We start from the raw sequence: 19,887 nt of genomic DNA on the forward strand, positions 1-19,887 counted from the left end.
CTAAAAATAGCGTCCCATATTAACTATATCTTCTACACATCTTCCCTTAAAAAATGACATTTTATAATCAAGTCATTACTCAGGTAAACTTAGATATAAACATTTAATAATGGAACCAAGGCAGGGAAAATTAGATTAAGAAATAGGACACCATTTCAATTACTGAAAGTTAAAACTGTGTTTTTTGAATAACATCGAATAAAAACAACTCAACATAACAACGACAAAGCAGTTAATTTATCATAGGTACTTCATCGTTGATGTTCTGATTGTTCCGAAGACATATGGCGCGCGACCATTATTGATCTTTGTATTTAATTTACCTTTCATCGATGTGAACATATCATTGAATTATATGATATGATTTTATTCCTGAAGTGTCTAGGGGTGACTCCTCCTTGGTAGTCCAGCAGATTCTGTGGCATCAACAAAAGTTTTCTATTCAATATAAGTTTCATTTTTTCAGTCCCACAACAGATTGGAAACCCAGGTTCATTAATTCTTGTTGACTTATCATTCTTCTCCTTGTACCAAATAATAGGCTGAGGGAATGTATGTGTTGTAGTGCCAAAGTTCCAAACGTTATTTACTGATCCTGTATAAAAAAAAATTGGCTAATAACAATACCATGAAATCATTTGGAAGCGAAGGTTTATAATCAGGCACAACTCACTTAGGTGTTGTAATTCATTTAGGTTGTCACTCTTTGACTGATTTGGTTCTTCTAATCGCATACTCCGTTGATGTAGTATGGTTCCCATATTTTTGCTTTGCATGCCACAAACAAAGCTTAAATCTGATATCACAAAAGATTGCATAATTCCTAAATTCACAGACATTATTGAATAATGAGAAATATATAAATTCTGATCTAATAGTGCGCATATAGTGTGTCACCATATGATTCGTTGAACTCTTTTTGTTAGACCTAAAAGGTTCATTACCGTAGTTGGGATAAAATTTTGTGAAGATGATCTTCTGAAATGTGATATCTCCTTCCTTTCTGATTTTGTTTGGCTTGATTCTCCTCTTGTCACACATATATTGGAAAATATAGATACCAAAAATTATGTAACAATGTTGTAAAATGTTATCTTGGAAGTTAGGGTAAGATTTGTTGTTCACCTGTTGTTATTGAATTAAACTTTGTGAGATCAATTGGGCACACAATTGAGGTTGTAATATTTTCAACCGATCCGTCAGTATGGACAACAGAATGTGAATGGATAGTTGTCATATGATTATCTTGTTTTGCTGATTGGTTGATCTTCCTCGGCTGCATCTTGTTGGTTCCCATATCCATTGCAAGTTTATCAGACCCTACCACATATCACTGGTTATTTGTGAGGCCGATTTTTTCGAGCATTTATAGACAAAATAAGAAAACGATGTGTCTATTGAGATATGGAAATAAAGGTGCAACTCCAGAAGAAAGATCTTTTCCGGTTTTATGAATAAGTAAACAACGTTTCTTTTCGTGTAAGATTTTGAAGTCTTTTAGTGCTATAATATTTGAAGAAAACATATTTCTTGAGATACTAAATTGAAAGGGCAACTCAAACCAAAAGATAAAAATACCCAGATCTTTTTTCCATTCTAGAACTGTATGAGAAGGTGCACCCTTTGGTCAATCAAATATCAGTAAGAATTAACCTAAAAGGTAGTGTTTGGTGGCTGGTGTTTTTTTGGAGTCTTTCAAACAAATTTCGATCAGAAATTAACTAAAAAATGTGACGTTTGGTGTGAACTTACTGTATGGGATGAGTTGGCGACATGATTTTCATGACATGGAAAGGTTTGCTGACATGGAAGGTGCACTTTTCACGCACCGAAAATAACAGATACAGATACAAATTAGTACTCCTTCAAAAAGAAAAAGAAAAAAATGATACAAATTAGTACACGAAAGCGCATATGGTAACTTAATTTATGGTGGTCTATTGCATTTTTTCACTTGTAATTAGAATAGACTTGGTACATGTAAATCCTGGTAACAGTATATAGATATATTAACGACAATTCACTTTAACTGTTGCTTTCGCCTCTTTCTCTTACTATATCGATTTACATTTTCGAGTCACCCCAAGGTTACATATACCTTATATCATCAATCTGTCTATTAGTTTTTAGGCCTTTGTAGTTGTACTTGAGCGGTCCCCCTTATGTTTCTTCTCATAGGTGAGCATACAACATCATCTGTCTATTGTTTTTTTGGCCTTTGCAGTTGTACTGGAAAACATCATGTCTTTTTTCTCAGATGAAGGAAGCAACCCTACAACAATGTTGGACAACTACTACCCTAGAGATTCGATCATCTAGACTCCAAACTTTCAGGGTGGAAGCAAGAAGTCAAATGTGGGGTTTTCAAGGGGACTTTGGTAGCATTATGAGATTCTTAATTCATGAGACCACCAAGAAGTGAATGTGTAGTGCTTGCAGTGTGAATCTTGAAAATCTCTGGGGCTTTATCCTCATGAAATATTAATTAAATCATGGTATCTTGTCTTCTATTGTCATGTAGGGTACCTTCATTGCCTTGGAAGGCCAATGAAGGGCCTTGTGATTCTTCTTTGGTGAGTCTCTTGGTTACAAGATGCCATGATGCGAATGATGCCTTCTTATAGACTTGTATATCCAATGTAATATTTCCGATCGTTTGGAAAAAACCCATTATCAATGTAATACATTGATGCCTTATTATGCGGTTTCATGTTATGATTTGTTTCTTCACTAACTCACTTTCCAATTTACGCTGCGAAAATCCATTCATTAATAATTGATTTATGTTCCATAGCAGCATATACAATTAGAATTCCAATTTTTCAGTCCTAACTGTTCCTTTGGTATTCCCGGTAACTGCAGCGAATTGATCAGTAGGATATTTCCGGATATCTTTATCTGACAAGTCATCAGATCCTTCGATGTCTTGTGTAGTGTTTCAAACATGTAAAGTGTATCTTTTTCCACGATCAAAAAAGTAGTTCATGAAATGGTAAGAGGCTTACAGGGGTTGTTTTCTAAGAGACCTGTAGAAATGTTATATTATATTATATTTTCATTCAAAAGAGGTGACCGTTGATCTTGTAGAAAGCCCTTTCACACGCTATGCACCTGAAATGTAATACATTGATGCGAAAATTACTAAAGAAAACAATGAAATCAAATGTACCCAAAGGTTTAGAGAAACTGAGTATTTCTGAGGTTTCACCGAGGTGAGAGAGAGGTAGGTTAGTTTTGTGCAGTAGTATAAACCCTATATATATATATATATTTGTAGTATGACGGTGGGATAAATATAACCAATATCAGACGTTTTGTAAATTTGGCATTTTGACGAAGATTTTTTATGATGTTTCGCGACTTTGGTCTAGTGTCCCACGTTAACACACATCTCCACTGGCTTATTTGTAGTTATCCATATAATATTGCTTGGATATTGATGGGATGCGTCGGTTAGAGAACTTGTGCATAATGTTTTGTCGAATTGGCATCCTTATATGTTTGGAAAGATATCTTTCGGAAGGTAACCTTTGGAAAGATATAAAAGGTGACCTTTCCGTGCGTACAATGAGTTGGCAAAGTACATGGCAGTGACATGGCAAAGTTCGATGATGTGGATTAACCACAAATTAGAATGATTATGGACACGACATGTGGCGTTTTTGGGGTTTCTTATTATAAAGAAAGATAAGTCTCTACATTCCAACCAAAAATGAGAGCATTCCGAGATGTATAAATCCACCATCTATTATTTTGAATATCAGTCGTTGAAGATTAACGGTTGAAATGAAAATTTGTGGATGGTGAAGTTTCGTATTTCAGAATACTTTCATTTTTGGCAGGAATGTAGAGTTTTATATGAGGAACATGTCACCAACATATTAGATTTAAATTCATTGCTCCGCAATGTGTCCCGATTGGAAATCCAACGGCTTTTGGTAGCGCTCTAAACATTGAGATAGCAGCCATGCAGGGCTGGCAACGGATAAACGATATCCGATATCCATTTCCGAAATCCGACATCCTATAGGATTTTATCCGACATATCAGATATCGGAATCGGATATTTTATCGGATATTTTCTCTTAACGATAACGATATTGGAATATGCCTTTCCGTTAGGTTAATATCCGATATCTGATAGTCTAGGGGTGTACTTGTAATTTCCTACCCTTAGATATATGCTGCCGACAGGGAGAACCTAATCTAATCTTCTGATCTTCGACTTCTCTGTTCCGCTATTCGATTCGACTCTAGAGGAGGAGTAGGGCTGTCTTGATTACTAGGGTTTTTTAATTTGAGAGATTTTTTTGCATTTCAAAATCATCTCCATTATTCAGCTTGAGCAGTAAGGTCTACTACTGGTATATTTCTTGAAGATAGAAACTGAATCGGCTCTCAATTGTGAGTTTTTTTGTTTCATTTTAAGCTGTTTTTTGTTCGATTTTGTTTATTTTAAGCCAATTTGGTTTCTAGGGTTTTTCTCAGAATGTGTATGGGTTTTATCAGTATTTTGGCAGTGGGAATTTTTGGAGGAGAAAACGAGGAGGGATAAGGAGATTTGAAGAAGTTGAACAGAGGTTGGTGTGGATCTTGGTGAGTATGATTTTGTAAGTTTTTTGTTTATTTTCTTTGTTTCTCTGTTGATTTAGGTAATTGAAAGTGAGATTGAATAGTTGGATTTTGAATAGTTCGATTAGGGATTACTGATTTATTTGTTTTTGTTTTTGTTTTTGTGTTGTTTGAATCAGCTGTGCGAAAATCCTCAAGGTAAGCTAGGGTTTCTTTCAATTGTTTTGATGTTTTCATTCTTGTATGAAGCAGCTTCAACTTCGATTTAGGGGTTACCGGTTTAGTTCATTTTGTGCGTGTGAAATGATATGCTAAGTTCCAATTATTGATTCTTCAGTTAAATGTTGGATGTATTTTGTGGAATGTGGGGTTGAATCTTGTTTAGAATTTCAGTAATGTGGAACTAATTTTGGGTTAAAACTTCATTTAACTTCTAGTTCGATTTGAGATTTTGGGAAGTTAAAACATCTTATGTTGTGATAGAATTTGTCTTCAACGTTTGATTTGTTGTATTTTCTGGATTTCTTTGAGATATATAGGTAAACTGATGTTTTACTTGCTTGCAGGGCTGAAGACTGGTGCTTGTAACTCTGCAGCAGGATCTGCAAACACGGAGTTTGGAAATACCAAGGTCAGTGTGTCTGTGTGAGTGAGTATAACTTGTATGAGTTTAGGTAAAGTATTAGAGTTTTATTATTGGTTGAAATCGATAACATCCAACAGAGTTTTACTATTTCTTGAACAACATGCTTTATGCTTTATGACTTTCATGTTCTGTGTTTTACTAATACTTTATTCATGTTGTTCTCAGAATGTCTGAAAGTCATAAAGCATCCAACAGAGTTGGAACTTCAGGCAGTCAACCAAATTCCGAACAACCATAACAAGAAGATCAAAGTGTTGAATATTCAACAATTGCTTCAAGTTCAACACCTTCTTCAAGTAAGAGATTAGCAGAAGTAGCGGATGAAAATCATCCACTTGTTGTTGCTTTGTTGAAGAAATTGCGTACAACAAGGTCACCGGCATGGGATGAATTCACTAGGAGAATCATTGTACAACCTGTAAAAGGGAAGACACATGAGGAAGAAGCTGTACTTATGGGTGAATGTCATCATTGTAAAAGGTTAGTACCTGCTCAGAGTGAACAATGAACTACCCGCTTGTCTCAACATCTGAAAACCTGCCTTGAGAATCCTGAAAACAAGACAGGCCAGAGGAAGATTACATTTAAAAAAGGAGGTAATAACCAAGTTAAATTACTTAATTGGAAGTATGATCCTATTGTTATGAGAGATTGCCTTGCTAGAATGATTGCTAAGCATGATTACCCTCTTAACATGGTTGAGCATTTCTACTTTAGAGAGTTTGTTAAGGCTTTAAACCCTGCTGCTAAAATGCCATGTAGGAATACAAATAGAGAAGATGTTATGAGGTGTTATGCTGAAATGAAAGATGAATTGTTACTACAATTAGAGAATTTGACTTCCAAATGTAGTCTTACAACTGATATATGGACTGCCAAATACACTAGAGATGGTTATTGTTGTGTTACATGTCATTTTATAGATGATGAGTGGAATTTGAAAGCCAAAACCTTAGCTTACATTGTAGTGCCGTCACCACATACAGGAGATGCTCTCTCAGATTTTATCAAAACTTGCACTTTGGAATGGAACATAGATAGGAAATTTTTCTCTTTGACTGCTGATAATGCTCCAGATAATGGTGTTATGATGAGAAATCTTATCACTTGGCTAGATGGTAAAAATTGTTTGTTGCTTGGAGGAAAAATATTTCACATGAGGTGTAGCAACCACATACTGCATTTGATTGTATTGTATGGCATGAAAGTAGCTGCTGAGTTTATAGAGGCTATTAGAGATTGTGTTAAATATGTAAAGTCTTCACAAGATAGGAAAGAAAAGTTTGATATAGCATTGGCACAATGTAGATTGTCTGGAGAAGTTAGTTTAGATGTGGACACAAGGTGGAACTCCACTTTCATGATGCTTAAGAATGCAATTAAACTGCAAGAAGGTTTTGAAAGACTTAGTGAGTTTGATTCTGATTTCGATATTCTACCATCTAAACAACAGTGGGAACAAGGAATAGAAATATGTAAATGTTTAGAGGTTTTTAATACTGTTTCAACTCAGTTTGCAGGGATTAAGTATCCAACTGCAAATCTGTATTATAATGGGGTTTATGAAATTAACAAATGCATCAACAGTTGGGAAGATAGTGAGTTTTTTTATATCAAAGAAATGGGGTCGAAAATGAGAGAAAAGTTTAATGGATATTGGAGTGAGAGTAACTTGATTATGAGCATTAGAGTGGTTTTGAATCCAAGGTATAAGGAAAAATGGGTAAGGTACACATATAAAAGAATGTTTGGAGATGCTAAAGCTGCAGAACTTTATGAGAAATTCAGAACAAACTTTTTCAAAGTTTACAATGCATATGAATCTCAAAACAGCACTGCAACTCCTGCTTTCTTTAGAAACTCTGTCGCTCGCATGAATGTAAGAAGCTCAGGTGCATCTAGCACAGATTATGCTAGTTTTGTGTTGGAAAATGATGAAGATGATGTTCAGGAATCTGAGTTAGAGACATACTTAGCAGAACCAATTCTTCCAACTCTAACAGCTCAAGATGAAATGAACTTTGATATATTGGTTTGGTGGAAGATGAATGGTTGTAAGTATCCAACTCTGGTAAAGATAACAAGAGATGTATTGGCTGTGCCAGTGACTAGTGCGGCGTCAAAGTCCATGTTCAGCGATGGTGGAAGGGTCCTAACAACTCATAGAACTTCACTAAGTCCAGATTTAGTCCAAGCATTGCTATGCTTAAGTGATTGGCTGCCAGACTTCTTTGATGCAGGTAAATCTTCGTTTCTTTTCCTTTACTTAATTCTTTTCCATATTAGAACTGTAACATATTAATATTAGATGAGCTACCATATTAGATGAGCTACCATATTAGAACTGTAATATTAGATGAGCTACCATATTGCACTTGTTCCAGAACTGTAACATGTAAAAGCATATTAGATCTCATACGCTAGTAGATGAGCTAATATAGTGTCCAAGTATTGAGCTACCCTAACCAGGTTTTTGTGATTGTGAATGCAGATATGGAAGTCGTCGACTGAAGTTGATGCAAAATGAAACCAGCAAAGAAGATCTAGCATGTTTGAGTGTAATTTTTTGTTTGTAGTTGCAGACTCTGTTGTTGTTTGTTTTTTCATGTGTGATGTGACTGAGGTGTTTGTGTGGTTTGTATTTCTTACACCTGAACAAAAAAGACTGTCAAAAAACTTGAAGAACAACCTAAATTTTCAGCATTTCTGCATTTGCTTCTGTGACAGGCGTTATCGGATTTTAACGGATAAATATCCATTATCTGATAGATTAACGTTAACGATATCGGTTTGTATTTTTGATATCCGTCGGATGTTAACGGATATCGGATATCCGATAATTCTTAACCTTAACCTTATCGGATTGTCTAATATCCGGCGGATATTTATCCGTTGACAGCCCTACAGCCATGTGATGTTGGGTCCCTAACTACTCTCTCTCTTGCGAGATTAATCGTCGGGAGAGATTGTCGTCAATTAATCATTTCCGATTTTTGTACTCCAAATTTGGTCACCTTGGTGTTTTACTATTAGTTTTATAAATATAAATATATTTTTCTAGTATTACTTTGTATTAAATATAATTTCTTTTAAATAAAACTAATGACCTTAAATTAGTTATATGATCATTCCGAAGGTCTAGTTAAGAATACCAAATTAGGAGATATATAAATTAATTGGGGAATATTTGACGGCATGGTTTTTTGATGTTTCCGGCATGGTTGATTGATTGTCGGCATTGAAAAACCATGCCCGCAGTTACAGTAAAATATCCCCAATTAAAAAAAGTATCTCCGATTAAGTGATTAAAAATTAAAATTTACACCATCATCCAAAATTTTCGAAGCATTGATAACTCAGATTACATGATCTGACGGTCAGAATAATGCCACGTCATAAGTCGCTAGTTAAAATCAAAAGCAAGGGTGGTAGATAAGATTAATCAAAAGCAAGGGTGGTAAAATCTAATCCTCATTTCCAACACACTCTGTTTCATCTTCTTCCCCATTTCAAAACCCTAAACCCCAAATGCTAACCTCCAATTTCACCCACCCCAACTCCTTAAACCCTAATCTCTCATCTCTCCAATGGCCGCAAAACCAACTCTTTAAATCCAAAATCCCACTCTCCAAAATCAAAACCCCCAACAAAAAACCCCTAAAAAACCATTCTTTCTTCTCCCAAAACCCCCAAATTACACCCATTCCCCACAAAATCAACCACCTTCGAAACCCCAGTGTCTCCGCCGGCCGCAGTAAGAAAAAACCCGGAGGTCCATCCACCGGAAGAATCGAAGGAAACGCCGATGTCCGCCGTGAAGCAAAACGAAACGCTAGACGGAAGAACAAAATCTACGCAGAGAATTTCTTTTACAGATTGAAGAATCCGCATAGAAATCAAGCTGATAATTTTACAGAAGATGAATTGCAGATGGTTGGATTGGGGTATGATAGAATGGTTCGATTCATGGAGAAAGACGATCCCAATCTGAAACATCCACACGATTGGTACAAATACGGCGAGTACGGGCCTTATTCGTGGCGGGGGATCGTGGTAGGCGATCCGGTTCGTGCTCATTTATGGGAAGAAGGTGTGACGATGATACAAGAAGTGAATAGTCATGAGGAATGGGAAGAAATTGAGAAATTCGATATGGCGACGGAATTTAGTGAGCGGTTGACTGTTTTGGATAAGAAAATTGGGTTTCACCATTACTGGGTGTTTGTTCGGCATCCGAAATGGCGAGTGACGGAGCTTCCGTGGCAGCAATGGACATTGGTGTGTGAAGTGGTGATTGAATCAGGGGAGAAGAGATTGAATAAATGGAATTTGATGGGGAGGTTAGGGAATAAGACGCGGTCGTTGATTACACAATGCGCAGCGTGGATGAGGCCGGACATAATTTATGTTAAGCGGCCGGTGTATCAGTGCAGGTTTGAGCCTCAGAAGGAATTTTTCAAAGGGTTAGGGCCATTGGTTGATCCGAGTACGGAGATGAATTTTATGTTTGAATTGAGACATGATGATGGGAGAGTTGAAATGTGTACGTATTTCGCGGGGTTGTGTAAGATTGTGAGGGTGAATCCGAAAGCATTTGTGGATGATGTTGTGAATGCGTATGAGAAAATGAGTGATGAGAGGAAGGATAAGTGTTTGGAGTTTTTGTTGTCGAATCATCCAAATGAGTTGTTGCATCCTTATACGAAGGAGTGGAAAGCGAAATTGGAGGAGATGGAATTGGGGTGTGATGCTCCTGATGAGGATGAGGATAATGTGAGGGATAAGGGGGAGAAAGAAATTGTGGATTGGTTTGAAGTTGAGGATGGAGATGATGAGAACGAGGATGATTTTGTGATTGAGGACCTTGAAGGTGGAGTGGATGGCAGTGAGGATGAGGAGAATGAAGAGTCTGAAGATGAGAAAGAAAGCGTAGAAGAGAATGAAGAGTATTGGAAAGAGGAGTTCAATAAGGCGGTAAGAAGTTCGGATGCAATGGAAAGTTTTGTTACAAGAAGTGTTGAGAAAACTACAGCATATTACAAGCAGCAAATGAAAGCAATGGAAGAGGAGAAGGAGGAGCAACTTGGTAGATTATCGGAGATGGCAGAGGGGAAACAAGAGACGGTGAATGAGAGTAGGAAAACAAAGTTGAAGCAAGAAGAGTGGAAAATTGTGGGAAGTGGACCAAATAGGAGGAAAGTAAAAAAAAGTAGAATACCGCCTGAGTTGTTTGTAAGAGCCGCTGTTCGACCATTTACTTACAGGAATTTAGTTAAAGAGATTGTTCTTATGAGACATGGAATTATTGATGGTGACCTTTGTGTGAAGAATTGAAGGAAATGTCAGTTTTTCATTGATTTTGATCAATGGTTGTGTAGAGGATGAACAACTCCATAGCGAAATCAGTTTGTTCGTCGGTTAAGTATTGCCTTACTCATGTAATTGATTGGTCTCATTTTGCTTTAAAGAAAATATGGCATCCAGTTAGTAGCTTCATATAGGAAAGCAGTGCAATTCTATTTGGTTTGGTTACTAATGATAAGATTTGCATTTCTGTTTCTGTGGTTCTTCTTTGTCAATTTTGTAAACATCGAAGTTATTGTTAAGGCATTAAGGGGTAGCCAGTTTCAAGTCAGGGTTCCAGCTAGTGATAAGGTAATCCTTTATCTTCATCTTTTTCTTTCTATGCATGGTAAATGTGTTCTATGGTTTTATGCTTTTGAATGCTGGAATCGAGCATTTTGAGGTTTTGAAGTTTGTTATGATTTACTTTATATTTTGTGTTGCTTTGCTAATCTTGTTTGTTTCCTAACAGACCCTTTTACTTCCCTTTGTTAGAAGACTGCAATGCTGTTTCCTTCAAGTGCTCAATTGGCGCCAGAATTCATTGTTGCAGGTAATTTCTTCATACTGATAGACCTTGCAGGCCTTACCCACTCAATTTTGCTTACTTTGACCGTTTATCTTTAAAAAAAGGTTGCTGCAAAATTTCAGAGAGGAGTTTGTTATCACTTTCCTAAGAGCCTGCCATTGAGGATTTAATCAAGGTCAGGCATCCTTCATTTCTCAATCTATTTCGTTTAGAATAAGCTTTAGCTATAGAAAAAGCATGTTGGTTTGCTGTTTTAAATTTATAGGTGTCTTGTTAAGTCAGTTAAGGAAAAGCGTTATGGTAATGAATATTTTCATGTCGCGGACAATCAATTACGAAAAACTTGGAAAAGAGAAATTATATGGTATTCATAATTTCCATATTCTTCCATCTCCAAATCATGGAGAAAGTTGGACTGACTTTGGAACACCATAAGACTTGCTTTTCCAAGCTTTTCATGGAAGGTGGCTTTAGTATGACTTGCTCTTAGTAATAGCATATATTGTGTGTGTTAATGAATGTCAGCAAGTGTGTAAGTCGTTGTATGTGCCAAGTGCACGTGTGAGGGTGTTGAGTGAAAAGAGAAGTCGAGTATATGAATTCAGTCTGCCTGTAATGGAAAGAATCTTTCTAATGGATTACAAACTGTCAGCAATGCAGACATGAGGTTTTCCTGTATTATTATGGTATCATCGAGGGGAAAGCCTCATGGCGTTGATCTTTTGCAATTTCTTGAAATTTCACCACCACCACCACCACCACCACCACCACCACCACCACCATTAATCACATTTTCTGCTGCCACTGATCTAGTGTTTCTGAAGATTCATGGAGGTTTTGGTAGAACTTAGGGTTTTCGTTGTGATACCTGCTACGTCAACAATCCGAATCAAGCTTGATTCTTAGATCTGAAATTTGGTTTTTCTAGTGTGTGATCTTGACGATTCTAAAGTACAATCTGGAATTCAATTGGTTTTTGATCTTAATTAGAATTTTGGTTTGTCTGCTTCCTCGATCTCAACTGGTAAAATCGATTCTGTGCCGGTAATCTCCTTTTCTTATCTCCCATTCTCAATTACTTCAAATCTGATTTCATGCGTTCAATTTCTACATCATATCTGAACCTATGTTGTGAAAGGCTAGGTATTCGAGTCTCCCAAGGGGCGCCTAGGCAATAAAGTGCCCTTGGCGCCAACATGTGCACAGTCATTTTTTTTTTCCATCGGCGCCTAGGCGCACCCTAGGCTCTAGGCAAAGGGCTTGGCGCCTCGCCTCGCCTAGCGCCTAACACAAGATAGATCTCAACAACATTCAATTTCCTCTTCATAATTTGTATCTTCACCAGAATTAGTTTCATCTAATTTCTTAATCAAGATCTACTGTTCTTGATTCCTGGTGCTATTTGAGTCTGTTGACAACTTAGAGTTGTTCTACTCAATAGATTCAGTAGAAGGTTGTGATCGCCTGGGTGAACTTTTGCTGCACACTTACGTAGTGCATTAATTGCATCATACTCATACTGCCCGACTCAACTCTTACTTCGAATATTCAGATTGGAATTTTCAGAACTTCAAACTTGTAGAGGTTTCATGTTCTGTATCCTCTTTAACGGTGGGATAGCATGCAAGTTCTTTATGTGCCACTATTATCTAGTAGTTTGATATAGTAAGTGATGTTGTGATCTTCACTATCGTTTCTCATGTGTATGCTAACATTATGACTAGTTACACAGAGCTCCTGACTCGTTTTTTTAGAGTGTACGTACAACCAAAATATCATATAGGACCAGGTACAGATTACAGAGGCAGGAATGTCTTTAAGCTGGGTCGTGTGCCTCCTCCAGTTACCATGTAGATCCATTACAATGTATAGTCAATGCTGTTTGCAAATGAAAAATGTCAAATGTGGCTTGTTGATAGCAACCCTGAGATTGTTCTTATGAGACTTGGAATTGTCGATGGTGATCTTTGGGTGAAAGGTTAAAGGAAATGGTCAGTTATGCTTGTTTTTTTGAGCTATGGCCAAAGAATCGATTTTAGTATTGCGTTACTTTTGTAATTGATTGATTGACATCAAAGAAAATATGCCATCCGTATAGCAGCTTCGTATTGAAAAGCAGAGCAATTCAATTGCATTTGGTTTACAGAGACTTTCTGTTTTTTCTTTCTAGCGTCGTATGGATGATAAGAAGATCTTATTCGTCATAAACTGGAAGTTTTTGTTAAGATTATAAAGACATTAAGAGTTAGTGAAACTGGTGATAACATAATTCTGTTTCATGTTTTATGCCTTAGTAGTGACAATGAACTGAGCATATTTTTGTAGATTAAGTGAGATGATAGTACGAAAATCTTGGGGCTATTGCTTTTTTATGTTTGTTATAAATATTAGTTCATATTTTGTGTAACTTAGGTAATCTTGTTTGTTTCGTGACAGACACTTTTGTGGCCCTTGAGAATATGCGATGCTGTCTCCTCAAGTGCTCAATTGGCGCCAGAATTCCTTGCTCCAAGTGATCTCTTCCCACTGATAGACCTTGCAGGTCAGTTCCTTACACACATTCATTTTTGGGTAGTAGCGTGCTAGATATTTGTTTTGCTTACTTTGATAAATGTCTTCAAAATCAACCAACTAGAGTAACACTAATTAGCATACATACCTGGTGATATTTCAAACTTACAGGCGTCTGGTGAAGGTAGTTATGGGCAAGCCTTATGGTATTTTAATGTCCAAACAATCAACCATAAAAAACTTGGAAATGCAAATTTTATGGTATTAAGGAGTCGCATACTCTATCCTAAAAAGAGATGCTACTTCTCATTTGAGAATGTTTGGGCCCGTGTTAGTTCCAGTGATCCCTCTAACATGCTTTGGGAAAATGTTGGACTGATTTTTGAGCACCATAAGACTTGCTTTTCTAAGCTTTTCATGGAAGTTGGCTCTGGATATAAAAAGCTTCTACATTACATGACTTGGTCTTAGGATGTTTTATTATTCAATTTTCACAAACATCAAATTGGCAGAGGTTTCATGCTCTGTGTACCTTTTACCAGTGGGGCAGCACGCGAATTCTTCATGTGCCAATTATATGTATTAGATAGATACATGTATTAAGTGATTGTGTGATCTTCATCTAGGTTTCTATTGTGTGTGGTAACATTATGACTAGGAACAGAGATTTCCTGTCTTATTTCTGAGAGTGTACGTAGAATCAGAATATCATATATGACCTGGTACGGATTACAGAGGCAGGGCCTTTAATCTGGGATTTGTACACTACCACCTCAAGTTACCATGTAGATCCATTAGAATGTATACTCGGTGTTGTTTGAAAGTGAAAAACGTCAAAGGTGACGACACCAAATTGCTGTCAGTTGCAACAGAAGTTGCTGTCAGCTTCTGTGTACTCTACCACTATCATTATATTCTAGGTTGGTTTCTTTCTCAGTTTTTAAGATTACTAGCTGGATTACAATCAACTACTGTATACACTAGCACTATGGTCATGTCGGTGGTTTTCTCAATGCTTAATAAGAAAATGCTAGAAAACAAGCTCTTGTGCAAGTGCTAGCTTGTTGCAGGCTACCTTACGCGGCGACCTCTGTGACTCACTATGTATCATGTACAAAGTTGGCTTCCTCATTCACCCCCTCTAAGGGCCTAGACATGGCCACATAGGCTGCCACCTGATGATGTTTTCCCGCGGCTTGCGCAAGAGCTTCTTTACTCATGGATGTATGCCAAAATTTCGATGAAAATCTTACTTCAGAGCACCATTTCAGTTTTCTAGTGTAGTTCAACAACCTTATTCGTTGGGCTGAGATGGTTCATAAGCAAAACCAATTCATGCCCTTCCGGTATAGTGTTAGTGAACTCAAACAAATGGATTACTTGTCAGAGTTTTAGGATGGTAGAACAAAAAGTTTAGATGTGCATCACTTGTGGGATATTTGACCTTTGGATAGTCAGCTGTATTTCAACCTAGCGAGTTTACTGCTAGGAGCGTGCATCCTGCTGATTACGGTCTGTTTAACCAATGCAAATTGGCTATGGTGCTTGACAGACGCTTTGGTCTCACATCTGCATGTCTAGTCGGATAGAGATAGTGATAGAGATTATATTTTAACAAATCTTATTCAAGAACTTAAAAAATTAAAAACAAACAATAGAGACACCACAAACAAAGAAACAAAACCAAACAAGCAAGTGAAGGTCAACCATCACCATCGTCACTGATGAAGAGATCTTTACTTGAGTGAAAGCTCGACAAGGTCATACTTAAAGTCGTAGCCGTCGGTGCCACTTAAAAGGCCATCCTTCTTGTTGTAAACTTTTATACTCCCATTTTTCAAGAAGTCACGCTGAGTGTACGAAAAAGGTATATCGTACGAACACCGTGTTGCCACCAGACTCGCCTTCACTCTACTCATTGGTGACACAACGACAGTTCTGATTGACCCAACATGAGTGCGTTCTGAGACCATTTCTCCCCAATTCCAAGATCGGGTATGCTCAACGGATATATCAAGCGAACCTGATGCTATTTTTGGGACACCAAAGCTACCGGTCACCTTAACACCCCCCTTCCACGTGGTACTGTTGCTCAAGTTAGTTGTTTTGGTAAATGTCGTCTTGAGATTTAATTGTGACGTTTGGGGACGTTGAGTTCCGTTGCTCTGATCATCGCTGATAAGTGCAACAGTTCTCTCGTCGTAACGCCTTGCATCAGTAAGGTGATATATGCCGTTAGAGATCGTTCTTGTGAAAACAGGCTCCTCAATCTCCATGTAGCTGAACTCGTCCGGATAGGTGTGATGTGTGGCGATGCAGCTGTCTTTACCATATCCTGAGTATCTCTTGCAAAACAAGCCGTTCTTCAGGCATCGCATGGCGACGAGGTTGCCGTCTAGTGTCGTAGGTAAAAATACGGTGTTGGTTTCATGGACTGTGGGGGAAGCCTGCGTTAAACATACCCAAGAATTAGGTTGCATATCCGTCCAGTAAGTGCCAAACTGGGTACTCTTCAGGCGTATGCCTCCATCGCGACTTGGCAACACCTCGAAATCATAAATTGAGGAATTATCAGCTCTGGAACGTAAGTCCATATACCCATCAGCAAAGGCCTTTGCGTGGCTTTGGCTTTCTTTGAACTTGATCCTGATAAGGTCGGGCAGCATAACCACAGAGTCCCAGTCAATGAAGGTGCACATATCAACAGTGTTGTCGTCCGGTTGCATTTTAGGCAATAAAGTCAAGCAACCAAGAAAGTCACCGGTATCGGAGTTGCCATAATACCTCCTAACGTAGTTGCCGGTATTGACATGGCGTAGTCTAGCGACAATGTTGCTGTTGCTGGTGGAATACAAGAAAACAGGCTGGAAGAGTCTGCAATGTTTTTCGGACTGATTCTCCTCAGGTTTAGCAGCCATGGCAGTTATCCAGCTGTTACCACCGGAAGTCGCCCAGTACTTGTTGTTCAGCAAAGACCGGATGTGGACGAGTCCATTTCTAGTGGTAGACGGCACCACCTCGAATCTCGTCTCCAGCCCGAAACTGTACTCTCCCTCGAACCGGAGGGCATTAGGTAAATTTGGATATTCTGTGTCGACGTGCAGGTATCTATTGTTGTCGTCTGATTGTATGATGACATACTTTGGTAGTTCTTTTGCCATGATTTCTCAACAAGAGGAACCAGACTTTCTGATGGTACCTGTTTTAAACAGAAGTAATAGAGATAGGAGTTTCTTCTTCTGCTGCTGCTGCTTCAATTTCTCTGTGAGTAATTTCTTTCTTCTTCTTTGTTTTTATTTTTTTCTTGGTTGTATGTTTCTGTGGTTTTTATCAATCTTAGATTGTTCATTTGAACATGGAGGTCCGTTGAATCGAAAACCATTACTTTATGCAAGTAGTTCATGATCTGAATAAGTTTGCACAAGAATTTTTATATTTAAGCTCAACTTTCACCTAATATATTGAAATGTCAAACAAAAGGAAACTTCTTTGGTATTTCAAAAGGAAACTTCAAAACAAATACGAAGTCAAAAAGGATGTGCCACGTGCCCACCAGCTAACTTGGGCGGCTCATCAACAGTAATTGTGAGTGATTATTGTGTTACTTAATACCTATCTACACGAATTGGGAATGTTTTTGTTGTCTGATGTAAGAACAAATCTGGGTACTTAAAACTATTTTAATATTTAAACCTATCGACATATTCAATTTACATCTCTATCTGGACAACCAACATTTGCCTGTTAACGGATCTGTCTCCCTCATACATGGTTGACTTGGGTAGATATGTATTAAGTTAGTGGGTAACATATACTACTAGTCACAGTTATTGCTGATGAGCAAGTCAACTAGTAAATTAGGTTCTATTTTGTGTTTCTAATTGAAACTGTTAGACAGTTAGGTTCTAGTGTATATACATTAGTACATGTGTCTAGCAGGACCAGTTTTCCCATTTGACGAATGGCTCAATCCATAGGAGACATGTCAAAGATTATTCTTAGGTTAGAGGAAGGGGTATAGTGAGTAGAACGCTATCTTAAAATGAAGTAGAATACCTGCCTGAGTTGTTTGTAAGAGCAGCTGTTTGATAGCCAATTTGATAGCCATGAACAGACCAATGCCCCCCCACCATTGGATTAACAGGGGATGTGCCTTTTAAGGATTGGGGGGACTGCCACCTGTTTATCGAATGATGGAAGGGCATTGGTCCGTTTTTGGACCTTCAAATTGGTTCACGTTCAGCTTTTTCAGCTTTAATTAGTTGTTCACCAATATTGTTTCTTTTAACTTAATGCTTCTGTGTATACTAGCACTGTTGTTGTATTCTAGGTTAGTTCCTTTAGTTTTCAGCACTGTCATGTTCGAGAATTTGATAAATTACCTTGGGTGGATCAATGTTGGCTTCATCATTTAACCTAAAGCGCTCACCAACCACTAGACTTGGCCACTTAGGAGGCCCCAGGAAGCTTGCAAGCTGCTTACACAAGATCTTGTTATGCAGCATTGCTGAATTTCTGTGAACAGATAATTCCTTCATCCAAGCCGGGATGCAGATGCTTTGGTCTAGATTTGATACTGATGAAAATCTTACTTTGATGCACTATTTCAGTTTTTTTGTGCAGTTTCAGTTGGAGCATGAGCAGCAATGAGCCATTCAGGTTCAGCCTTAAAAAGACAAGAAAAGGGAGAAGGATAACCATGATACTAGTGCCATTTGCGCAGAATAGGGTACGAAATAACAACCTAATTCCGTACCTTTCTTCTACAACAAAGCTCTCTGGAAAATGTCTGACTGTTCAAATTTGTTGATGTTCTTCTCGTGCTCAGTTTGTGCCCCTTGAGTAGAAGATGCAAAGTTGTCACCTCAAGTGCTCAATTGGCGCCAGACCAGGTGATCTCTTCCCACTGTAGGTGTATTCAGTTCCTTACAAACATTCAATTTCGGGTTGTAGCGTGCTAGATATCAATTTTCTTACTTCGATATTTTGTCTTCAAAATCAGATATATGAACCAACTATAGTAACACTAATTAGCATAAATACCTCAACAGAGAGATATTTTGTCTTCAAAATTTTCACAAATTTAGAAATAGCTAGTTAAAATTTAGAGGCGTCTAGTAAAGCTAGGTAAGGGCAAGCCTTCTGGTATTTCCATGTCCAAACAGTCAACCATAAAAAACTTGGAAATGCAAATTTTATGGTATTATGGAGTTCCGTACGCTATCCTAAAAAGTGATGCTACTTCTCAAATGAGAATGTTCGAGCCCATGTTAATTCCAGTGATCCCTCAAACATGCTTTGGGAAAATGTTGGACTGACTTTGGAGCACCATAAGATTTGCATTTCCAAGCTTTTCATGGATGGTGGCTATCATTAAATTTTCACAAACTTCAAATTTGTAGAGGTTTCATGCTCTGTGTACCTCTCAAATTTGCAGCACGCGAGTTCTTCATGTGCCACTATATATGTATTAGATATATATATTAAGTGATTGTGTGATCTTCATGTTGGTTTCTAATGTGTGTGGTAACATTATGACTACTTACAGAGATTTCCTGTCTCGTTTCTGAGAGTGTACGTACAATCAGAATATCATATATGACCAGGTACAGATTATAGAGGAGGGATGCCTTTAAGCTGGGACTTGTACACTACCACCTCAGATGACCATGTGGATCCATTACAATGTATACTCAATGTTGTTTAGAAATGAAAAATGTCAAAGGTGGCTTATTGATAACAGTCTTCAGACCCATTGCGACGCCAAATTGCTGACAGTTGCAACAGAAGCTGCTGTCAGCTGCTGTTTACACTAGCACTATATTCTAGGTTAGTTTTTCTTTCTCAGTTTCACGATTACAAGCTGGATTACCATCAACTTCTATATACACTAACGCCATCGTCATGTAGGTTGCTTTCTCGATGTTTAATAAGAAAAACAAGCTCTTGTGCAACTGCAAGCTTGTTGCAGGCTACCTTAGGTGGGACTCTCTGGGACCCACTGCCATATGCAGATACAAAGTTGGCTTCCTTATTCACCCTTAAGGGCTCACTTATTCCTAGACTTGGCCACATAGGAGCCCTTATTCACCCTTAAGGGCTCACTAATTGATACTGATGACAATCTTACTTCGGTGCACCATTTCGTCTTTCTTGTGCAGTTCCAGAGGAGCATGAGCAGCAATTTATAAGCCACACAGGTTCAGACTTGAAAGACAAAAAAAATAAGGAAAACAATGATAAGAATGTGATTTGCGCAGAATATGGTACGAAATAGCAACCTAAT

At 37.9% G+C, this 19,887-nt stretch overlaps 2 protein-coding genes across 2 annotated transcripts; one reads left to right on the forward strand and one right to left on the reverse strand.

Moving 5' to 3' along the window:
- The first annotated feature begins 8,707 nt into the window (after positions 1-8,707).
- Positions 8,708-10,714, forward strand: LOC113328168. Its single transcript, XM_026575256.1, has one exon. The coding sequence runs from the start codon at positions 8,747-8,749 to the stop codon at positions 10,550-10,552; it is 1,806 nt and encodes a 601-aa protein (XP_026431041.1). The 5' UTR covers positions 8,708-8,746; the 3' UTR covers positions 10,553-10,714.
- Positions 10,715-15,337: 4,623 nt separating this feature from the next.
- Positions 15,338-16,762, reverse strand: LOC113327987. The gene has a single exon (XM_026575088.1). The coding sequence runs from the start codon at positions 16,760-16,762 to the stop codon at positions 15,338-15,340; it is 1,425 nt and encodes a 474-aa protein (XP_026430873.1).
- Between the last annotated feature and the right edge of the window lie 3,125 nt (positions 16,763-19,887).

The sequence above is a fragment of the Papaver somniferum genome, unplaced genomic scaffold (assembly GCF_003573695.1).
Source record: "Papaver somniferum cultivar HN1 unplaced genomic scaffold, ASM357369v1 unplaced-scaffold_107, whole genome shotgun sequence".
Lineage (NCBI taxonomy): Eukaryota > Viridiplantae > Streptophyta > Magnoliopsida > Ranunculales > Papaveraceae > Papaver > Papaver somniferum.

Coding starts and splice junctions, on each gene's coding strand:
- LOC113328168 (XM_026575256.1), top strand. CDS start 8,747: ATGCTAACCTCCAATTTCACCCACCCCAACTCCTTAAACCCTAATCTC.
- LOC113327987 (XM_026575088.1), bottom strand. CDS start 16,762: ATGGCAAAAGAACTACCAAAGTATGTCATCATACAATCAGACGACAAC.